At 32.8% G+C, this 11,134-nt stretch overlaps 1 protein-coding gene across 1 annotated transcript; it reads right to left on the bottom strand.

Annotated features, from left to right (window-relative positions):
- LOC121736362 (calmodulin-like protein 4) lies at window positions 1–3,271 on the bottom strand. The gene is made up of 6 exons (XM_042127522.1): window positions 3,179–3,271; window positions 2,878–2,908; window positions 2,605–2,718; window positions 2,293–2,384; window positions 1,237–1,344; window positions 1–729 (listed from the first exon to the last, which is right to left on the bottom strand). The coding sequence occupies exons 1-6, from the start codon at window positions 3,179–3,181 to the stop codon at window positions 628–630; spliced, it is 450 nt and encodes a 149-aa protein (XP_041983456.1). The 5' UTR covers window positions 3,182–3,271; the 3' UTR covers window positions 1–627.
- Window positions 3,272–11,134: the final 7,863 nt, after the last annotated feature.

Genomic DNA, 11,134 nt, shown 5'->3' with positions numbered 1-11,134 from the left:
TATGTGACAAAATATATTAATAAAAATCACGTAACAATATAATATACATATCATTATCTAGTAGCTGCATCAATACATAAAATACTAAAATGCTTTTGGTCCCGCTTATAAAATCAGACTTCAAAATAATGAATTTCATTTTTTATACTAATATGTAATAATAAATAAGTGCTTTTAAAAATAAGTACTAGGCCATTAGAGACTAAAGAGAGGATTATCTCTTGCAAGGCAAAGAGATCCATCAAAGTATCAAATAAGGGCGCGGCCACCACACTGATATGGTGCGTTGTGTCGTCGTTACGAAAGTACGCACTATTATTATTAGCAAATTAATTGAATGAAACCATTCAATTTACAGTTAAAGACTGAACCCGTTGGCCTTTAGATGTTAAATGTTACAGTCAACGACTTGACGAGTTGACTTTTCGTCATTAAATTAAATGGTTTCATTCAATGAATTCACTAGTCATTTAGTCAAATAGCAGATTCAACCAGATGACTGCAAGATATAATGCACTCAGTTTGTCGAGAAAATAAGGTAAATTGTTTTGGCATTGAGAGTAGCTTACATTTCGGTTATCTCTATCTCTATTCCCTCTCTGTCTAGTCTCCATGATAGTTTAGTAATTAGTAGTAATCAGGCACGGGCGCACAGGCGATCTTGACAAAGTCCTCGTAGCGGACCGTCCCATTGTTGCTCACGTTCGCCTCGCGAAATATGTTGTCCACCTGGAGATATACACAGAAGAAGTTTAAAAACATAGAAGTCATACCTAAATCATAAACAGTTTTTTTTTTCAGAAAACATTAACGTTGAGAAAAAAAAAGTATGAAACAGAAAGATGTTTCCTCCTTGCCTTTAATAAAAACTAGCCGCGGCGGCGGCGAATAATCGAACTAAACCTCTTTAGATAGGCAAAGACAGTGAATCTTGATATTTATATGCTGCGTAAATGTCTTTATAATATTGCAACAGCCCCCCCATGACATCTTATAGCAGTATTACTTTCAGATTGCGCACGAAAAAAAAACATAGCTATGTTTATATAAATAGAGATCATGTTTGTTTATGCAAAATTCAAAAGTAATATTAAAGTAATACTGCTTTAATAAGTGCTCATGGTAGGCCCCCAGGTTTTTTTTAATAAGGAGTGATTCTTAATTATGGCATTATTTGGTTGCTTATTCTACTATTGACAGCAACACATAATTTTGCTACAGGTAAAATATTATTACCTCACGAGAAGACAACCCTTCTCCCCAGTTTTGCAAGAGGTTTCTCAGCTGTTTGGCTGGGACAGAGCCCCTCTTCTCAATGTCACCAGCTTTGAATGCATTCACCACCTGTTAAATATTTATTATATTAGTTGAAGGCTATGATTTTTGGAAATTATTAAATCTAAAGTATTGAAAAAAAATGAAAACTAAAAATTCAATTAATGTGTCGAACACAAAATTTAACCTGCATTTAATTTTTTTTTTTACTTAAAACTTTTCTCATCACAACCATTGACCAAGAACTAAATACTTTTCTGTTTATTGGTAAGATTTTGACTCTTGTCTTAAGTTTATATCATAAAGTATTTATACGTGGGAGAGCCATGCTTCGGAACGAATGGGCCGGCTCGACTGGAGAAATACCACGTTCCCACAGAAAACCGATGTGAAACTCACTCACTCGGCGAAACTGTGTTTCGCCGAGTGAGTGAGTTTACCGGAGGCCCAATCCTCTACCCTATTCCCTTCCCTACCCTCCCCTATTCCCTTCCCTACCCTCCCCTATTCCCTTACCTTCCCTCCCCTATTACCCTATTCCCTCTTATCCCTCTTAAGGCCGGCAACGCACCTGCAGCTCTGCTGATGCTGCAAGTGTAATGGCTGACGGAAGTTGCTTTCCATCAGGTGACCCGTTTGCTCGTTTGCCCCCTTATTTCATTAAAAAGAAAGTTAATATACCTAGCAGAATAGAGCAAAAATCTTGAGGTGTCAAACGAAACTGAAATTAATTTTCATCTGTGTGTAAAAATTTGTTTACGTATGTACACTTACACAAGTATCTTTCTAAGAGATTAAATTGTCAACGTGCTGATAAGTGCAGACTGGACATCAAACAGATGAAAAAAATTGGTTCGGCTGTCATGTATGACACATCTCTTTTTACCACGCAATGTTACATCTTGCTTGCTCAGGCCTTTGTTTCTCTATTCCGCTAGGTATATTAACTTTATGGTTTATATCCAAACACTACTGAATCACAACTCACACAGGACAATACAAAGACACTTCACTTACTTCATGTGGTAAGTTCTCAGCTCTGGAATGTATGTGCATCACCTCCAGGAAATCAGCAAATGACATTTTCCCTCCTTTGCCTTTCAAATATCCTGAAAAAAGTATTTCCTGTTATTTGTAAAAATACTATCATATTAATTACTGGACTAGTTAAGATGGGTTTGTACCTTACAATAATATATTATTATTATGTTATATTAATTTTTTTTAATGCCAGTATGGTAAATTAAATTGGAAACTTTCCTCTCAATAGATTTAAAATGTTTATACCTAATCATGTGTTATAAAAAACACAAAAAGTTGTCTACGAACCTGTAAGCTCCTGTATGGTGGGGCTCATTCCCAGCGACCTCATCACAACAGTCAGTTCATCTAGGGATGTAATTTGTCCAGATCTGGCGAATAGGTAGAAGCATTCACGGAATTCTAGAAAAACAAGCAAAATTATAGTTTATTTTGATAGTTCTTCAATGGACAATGCCTTATAGAAAAAGTGATAAATGGAATCCTTCCCCATTTATCACTTAATTTGTTAATTTGTGCCGTGAACAACAACACAATATAATTATATTTTAGGGAACTCACCGTCAATGTCTTGTTCCTTGAAATAGCGAGCCTGCAACAAGCAAAAATATAATGAAAAACTTCTCACAGCAAAGAATATTATGAAATACTTGTCCTTGAAAAGAATTTATAGATAAATTACCTTTTTTTATTTTATGATATCATTGATAAATTATTATACTTAAATTAAATATTAAAATAAGTTCAACGCAAGTAAAATTAATGACGACATCATCAGTGATAAAGAATAGTAATTTATGCGATAGCTTTAACGTTTATAATTAATGAAATGTAAAGGTTAGACTATTTATTCCATCCTTACCATAGTAACTACAATAAATAATTTAGTTTTATCACAATTAATGTAAGAAAAATAGACGAAAAAAGAAAGTAAACTTCTAAACGCTGGCCCACTTTGCTTTGAAGTTAATGACATTGACAAATGACAGCATGATTGACAGTTTGATTGTCAATACATAACTTTTTTAAATTATAAATTTTAATGCGTTGAGAATAATGAAAATTGAAAAGTAGGTATAATAATGTATAATAATTTCTTTCCATGACGCGGACGTTAAGAACTGAAGACTATGCTAAAAATAAGCTATTGCCATAATTGCCATTCGCCATGTATGGGAGAATAAAATTAGACAATATGTACCCGATCACCAGCCTATCTAGTACCAGTTCTTCTTTTCTAGTAAGTATTATTTAAACTATGTTAAGTATTAAGTATTATAGTTAAGTATTATATATCTTTTGCTCCTAGCTCCGGTTTTCTAAATCTAGTCTACAAATAATAAAAACTAGTTTTCATTATTCGTATGCGTAGTACTTACTACTATCTACTAGAGGCTTATGAAACCGGAGCTAGGAGCAAAAGATTCATCAATTTTTTTACAAGTGACCAAATTGGCAAATTCTCTAATCAGTGACCTTCGCCTCAGGAGTCAGGGGCTCGCCGATGGAAGCGACATAACTACAAAAAAGTGTGGCCGGCGCCATATTGCCAAGAACTAAACATGGCGGTCTATAGTGATGGGACACTCGGTTGATATTTGTCGAGGATATCGATAAGTAAGATGTTATAAGTGAGCTATTAAGGTTAAAATATTTTAAATAAATGATCAGATTCTTCACCTTATATTTTTTAAATTCGATAAAAAAGTACATCACTAAACGTCAAATCTACTAATTTCTATGTTCATTAAATAATATCGAAAATCAAGCCATGTTATATTCATATTCTATCACAAATCTTATTTATTGTCTAATTATTAACTAAATTAGCACATACGAAGTCAAGCCATCGGTAAAATAACAAAAATTTTAGTAAAAATATAAACGTACCGATCCAAGGACAAACTTTTTTAAAGACGAACACCCAAAAAAGCCCAAGCTCCGGCACAAGAGTAAGGTATCTCAGTTTTCTGTATACTTTATTAGTAAAAGAAATACATATGTGTTATTGCCGCAAAAAGTGGCTTAAGTAAAAAATTGCTATTTTATTATTTTCAGGCATACCTAACAATTTTAGTTTAAATTACTTTTATGAAATGTTTTAAACAATCACTAAACCTACAAAAACACTTACTTTTTCCTTTTAGGAATAAAGATAGGTACTACAAATTCTGTCTGCTAAAAGTAATTTACATTGAACTCTCTACAAGGAATACGTACACATCCTAAAGTATTATCACTTATTTTTGTTACACCCTGTATCATGGGCGCCGGCAGGGCGGTGCCAGGTGGTGCACTTGCACCCCTTGGTAATCTCGGGATCAACAGGAATTATTTAAATAAAAAGCAGTATGTTGAAAGCCGTACAAAGATAGTTCGTAATGTTTCGGCACTAAAATATGTATAATAATATATTCTGTTGACATAAATAGAGTCACTGTTGTTCGTAAAAAGAAAAGAAAAAAAACTAAAATCTGCACCCCTCGGAAATTATTTCTGCCGGTGACCATGCCCTGTTACATACTTATTTTCACTAAATCTTGTCATTCTGTTTATTTTCCCTATGTACTTACATAAAAAAGATCGGTATAATAATATTATAATAAAACACAAGTAATCTTATGCTTAATGGGGATGCCTCATATTGTATGTGATTTTATTGAAAAATAAAGATTTATTATTTATTATTATTATAATTATGTATTATTGAAACATAATTCATTACTATTTTATAACATTTTGGAGTCGATATGTTCAACGTAATGTAATTTTCAATTAGCGGCTGAAAAAATCTAAAATAATTTTTTTCTATCTTAGCCACATCCTGCGGCAAACACGCCTATCAAAAAATGTTACACATAAAATACACAAATAACTGAGATACATCTTTTCTGCGCCGGGCCTTGGGTAATTTTCTATGGAGTTTGGGTGTTCTCCTTTCTTCACTTTTTTGACGGACTATAAATAAGCAAATTGGTCGAAAAATTTGACCGATATATCGATATTTTTTTCGCGATATATCGAGACCGATATTGATATATTTTTCAAATATCGATGTTTCGATATATGATTTATTTTTTTTCAATTTCGACATCCCTATAATACGACACTTTGACAGTTTCTGTACCTCGGAGAAACGGAACATAAAATGGCGGACCAGCCACAGTATTTTGATTTGGTAGAGTCTGGCTAGCGAAAGATGAGACTGGCTTTTTATTCCAAAAACTAGCGACCCGCCCCGGCTTCGCACGGGTATAAAATATATTACAGCCTATGTCACCACAAAATGATTTAAATCGATTCAGTAGTTTTGATAAATAATTTATATTCATTACTACCCGTGGCCCGCATTGGTCGGTACCTACTGCCGCAAAAGCTACGTCCCGCAATTTTTAAATCTGTAATATTAATATCTTCGAAAATATTCATTTAAAATTTAAATCATAATACCTATGCTTTATACGCTTTCATACGTGGGAGAGCCATACTTCGGCACGAATGGGCCGGCTCGACCGGAGAAATACCACGTTCTCACAGAAAACGGGCGTGAAACAGCGTTTGCGCCGAGTGACTAAGTTTACCGGAGGCCCAATCCCCTACCCTATTTTTTTCCCTACCCTCCGCTATTCCCTTCCCTTCCCTCCCCTACCCTCTCCTATTACCCTATTCCCTCTTAAAAGGCCGGCAACGCGCCTGCAGCTCTTCTGATGCTGCGAGTGTCCATGGGCGACGGAAGTTGCTTTCCATCAGGTGACCCGTTTGCTCGTTTGCCCCCTTATTTTATAAAAAAATGCTGTAAAGGGCCATAATCAATAATGTATTCAAGAGGAGCCGTTTTCCATACAAACGTTGTCCCCTGTTTCCTCCCTGGATGATGCCGGTAGAGTTATGATTTTTTCCCTGAATATCTATGGCCACTATTAACATGTCCCTATGTTTTCTTTTTTTTCATGATTTTATTATTAAAAAAAGATAAGAACGTCCAAAAACCCAAAAAATTGCCAGATTTTCCTCTGTGTTCAAACACCCAGAAATTAAAACTGGCTAAAATATACAAAAAAATTAAAACATAGGAACACACGCCTTGCTTTAATTCTTGATGAAAAAAATACTAAAATCAGTTAAGTTTTGGAGAAAAAATTAGCGGACAACGAATCGAAGATTTTCTGTTCTTTTATTAGAACTTTTGTCTTGTTGTCTCTATCGCGCTCTGCGGTGGGAGACTTGAGATTGGTGAGACAGCAATACATTTTCAAATACCTATTTTCAATTTCTCTCGCCCTTGGTGTATCCTCTTAAAGTAATTAATTAAATAATGATTATTGCCGTATTGGTTAAAATCGTTTCGAAAATTAGCCATTATTTGAAGTTAAAAGTAAATGACAAAAAATGTTAATGTGGGATATCCTTATACGTATATACCATCGCGGAGTTTTCTGTAGACCTTTTCATAGTGTACAATACTTGGTACATTATTTACATGAAAGGACATAGGTTTCTTTTTTGCGGAAAAATGTACGGTTTCCGTGACAATCCTAAATTACGCGGGCGATGTATATTGTACATAGTGATACCCTTCCCGCGAGCGCTTCGCGTGTTTCGAAGTGGCGCCCACTTCGAAACGGGCGTACATCGCAATATTTTAGTTTCGCCATAACTTCTACACCAAAAGTCAAATTTTAATAATTCAAAGAGCAAATATATTCTACATAAACTGTACTTAGTGATGAAATAATTTATTTTGATAAGGATTATTAGCATGAGTAAAATAAATCCGTTTAAATGTAGTCCAATAAAAATCAAGATTTTTAAATAAAAAAATGGTTGTTGTGCCTCACTTCACATAGATAGGTATAGCTGTGTGTCGCGGACATTTTTATAGATATTTATAAGATTTACATTTACTTAGAACATTGTATAGTTCTATCTTTTATAGTTTAGGCAGCGTACGTAAAATAAGTAAATTTTCTGGTTGTTTCCAAAAAACTGAAATATCTTACGGAACCCTATATTTTCCAAAATAAAAAGTAGCCTATGTTACTCGTAAATAATGTAGCTTTCGAATGGTGAAAGAATTTTTAAAATCGGTTCAGTAGTTTTTGAGCCTATTCATTACAATTAAACAAACAAACAAACAAACAAACATACAAACAAACAAACAAACAAACAAACAAACAAACAAACAAACAAACAAACAAACAAACAAAACAAACAAAGTTTACCTCTTTCCCCGCGTTCCAGATGATGTTAGAAACGCTCACGCTCAAGACCGTAGTTTTTCCCGTTCCACTAGCATGTGAGCGTCAGTGACACAAACCCAAGTGGAACGGATTATGGAGCGTTTTGAGCGTTTTGAGAAAAGTTTAAAAAAAAGAACATAATATAATATTTTTTTATACATAGGTACATTGAACCGAACTTGGATATTACGATCCTTTTCTTGAAGTCGTAAATAAAAGTAATAATTGTTTATAGTTACATTTATTACAAAATACATAATAGATATTATATTTGTTTCGTTTTTAGTATTATATTTTTTTAGTTACGTTAATATAGTAAATAGTAATTAAACTTTTATTAATACATAACAAAACCACATAATATTATTATAATATACTTTGCATATTGACTATTGTCACATATAAACGTTAGGTAACAATACCGCGTAAAGTCAAGTACGAGTAAGTCAACAGCTACAGGAGATATGAAAATTAGTATTATATTTTATAAGAAATCATTTTTTTCCTTTCCTTTCATTAAAAACAATTTCTTTTCCAATCAAAATATTTGATTAAATGTTATTTAATATATTTCAATTAAAATATTTTTTGTAATGAAATAATATAAAGTTTTTTTGTCTCTACTCTCTCCTGAAAACTTTCCGAACATGGCTTTCGCGATATAGTTACGTTAAAATTTAAAAAAAAATTACAGCGCCCACTTTGACCCATCTTCGTCAAGGGTCGTTTTGAGCGAAAATGATGACGTCATGAGTGACGTCATAGCCGCTATCAAAACGACCCCGGTCGCCAAAGGGAACGGCAGAAGGGGACGTTTTGAGCGTTTTGGTCAAAATTAACGTCTTCTGGAACGCAGCCTTTCCCCGCGTTCCAGATGACGTTAAAAACGCTCACGCTCAAGACCGTAGTTTTTCCCGTTCCACTAGCATGTGAGCGTCAGTGATACAAACCCAAATAGAACGGATTATGGAGCGTTTTGAGAAAAGTTTAAAAAAAGAACTATAATTTTTTTTATACATAAGTACTTACATTGAACAGAACTTGGATATTCATCCTTTTCTTCAAGTCGTAAATAAAAGTAATTGTTTATACTTAGTTACATTTATTTTACAAATAAAATACATATTATAATATTTGTTTCGTTTTTAGTATTACATTTTTTTTACTGAAGTAATCATATTAAGTATTTTAATATAGTTAAACTTTTATTTTATTTCAGTTTCCACATTGAATCATATTTTAATAAAAAAACCAAATACAACGTTAGGTAACAATACCGCGTAATGCTAAGTCAAGTACGAGTAAGTCAACAGGTACAGGAGAAATGAAAATACCTTTCATTTAAAACAATTTCTTTTCCAATCAATTCAAAATTCAATCATATTTTATTAAATGTTATTAAATATAATATGTATTTCAATTAAAATATTATTTGTAATGAAATAATATGAAGCTTTTTTGTCTCTACTCTCTCTTCAAAACTTTCCGAACATGGCTTTCGCGATATATTACATTAAAATTAAAAAAAATAACTAGAACGCCCACTTTGGCTGCGTTCCAGATGACGTTAATTTTGACCAAAACGCTTAAAACGTCCCCTTCTGCCGTTCCCTTTGGCGACCGGGGTCGTTTTGATCGCGGCTATGACGTCACTCATGACGTCATCATTTTCGCTCAAAACGACCCTTGACGAAGATGGGTCAAAGTGGGCGTTCTAGTTTTTTTTTTCATTATAACGTAACTAATAACTATATCGCGAAAGCCATGTTCGGAAAGTTTTCAGGAGAGAGTAGAGACAAAAAAACTTTATATTATTTCATTACAAATAATATTTTAATTAAATAAATTAAATAATATATTATAATGAAATATTTTGATTAGAAAATAAATTGTTTTAAATGAAAGGTCAAATGATTTCTAAAATATAATAATTAATACTAATTTTCATCTCTCCTATAGTTTGTTGACTTACTCGTACTTGACTAAGGATTAAGCGGTATTGTTACCTTAGAACGTTTAAATGTATATTGTGACAATAGTCAATATTCAAAGTATGTGGTTTTGTTATTAAAATATGATTCAATGTGAATACTCAATTATAATAAAAGTTTAACTATTTTAAAATATGATTACTTAAGTAAAAAAATGTAATACTAAAAACGAAACAAATATAATATTATGTATTTTATTTGTAAAATAAATGTAACTATAAACAATAAATTACTTTTATTTACGACTTGAAGAAAAGGATCGTAATATCCAAGTTCGGTTCAATGTACCTATGTATAAAAAAATATAGTTCTTTTTGTAAACTTTTCTCAAAACGCTCCATAATCCGTTCCACTTGGGTTTGTATCACTGACGCTCACATGCTAGTGGAACGGGAAAAACTACGGTCTTGAGCGTGAGCGTTTCTAACGTCATCTGGAACGCGGGGTTTGACCCATCTTCGTCGAGGGTCGTTTTGAGCGAAAATGATGACGTCATGAGTGACGTCATAGCCGCGATCAAAACGACCGCGGTCGTCAAATGGAACGGCAGAAGGGGACGTTTTGAGCGTTTTGGTCAAAATTAACGTCTTCTGGAACGCAGCCTTTATAATATTAGTATAGAAGTATAGATGATTATGGTAACACTGTCACCAACGTCATTGTCACCATCATCCAGCGTTGCCAGAATGTTACTTTTGTAACATTTTACGTTACTTTTGACCCTTGCATGTTACATTCATGTGACATGACTAAAGATGTTACTTTTACGTTCCTTTTGGTACTTAATTGAAAAAAAAAGATGTTTGAAACCAAAAATGCGAAAACGGAACGCACTAACTACCAACGAGATGGCAAAATGTTGTCAAAAAAAAAGACACCTATATATTTTAGTCAATTGTAAATAAAGTTTATAAAAAAAACCTTTCGAATGTTTATATAAAATGATTTGATTTTCTGTGTTGTTTTTTCATCTCCCCATAATCCTTGGTTTTTATTTTTTAATCAACATGCAAGGGAGGGTTTTGACATTAATAGACAATTCGAGAGATGCTGAAGAAGGTCTTTATGTACCTACACTACATTATGCTTGCGACAATTTGTGCTAATACACTTTTAATTGCATAATAATAATAATATAATATAGGAAATTATTTACTTAACATTTAAATTAAATTATATTTAAACTTGAAACAGTAAGGACAATTTAATTAAAAAAATGAAGATAATTGTTTGGTTAAATTATATTTCGTAATAATATATTTCATGATGAACGGTAAGTATTAAAGAAGAAGAACTTATAATACTCCGACAAAAACATGTAAGAGTTTTCGTCAAAAACAAAACATCATGAAATGTATTGCAAAATAAAATTTAAGTAAACAACAATTAAAATAAACTTATTTTTCTTGAAATGAGTTATCCAAACTAAAATATGATATTATTGTCATAAATAATAATCAAGTATCAAAACTATAATTCCGACTATAGACAAGGTTGCCATACGTAGATTTTTTGAATTTGCCGCCTTTTTCCAGTCTCATCTTTCGCTAGCCAGACTCTAGAGACCATTATGCCGCATCCACTTAT

This window comes from Aricia agestis, chromosome 19 (assembly GCF_905147365.1).
Source record: "Aricia agestis chromosome 19, ilAriAges1.1, whole genome shotgun sequence".
Lineage (NCBI taxonomy): Eukaryota > Metazoa > Arthropoda > Insecta > Lepidoptera > Lycaenidae > Aricia > Aricia agestis.
This window is presented reverse-complemented; position numbering and strand designations above follow the sequence as displayed.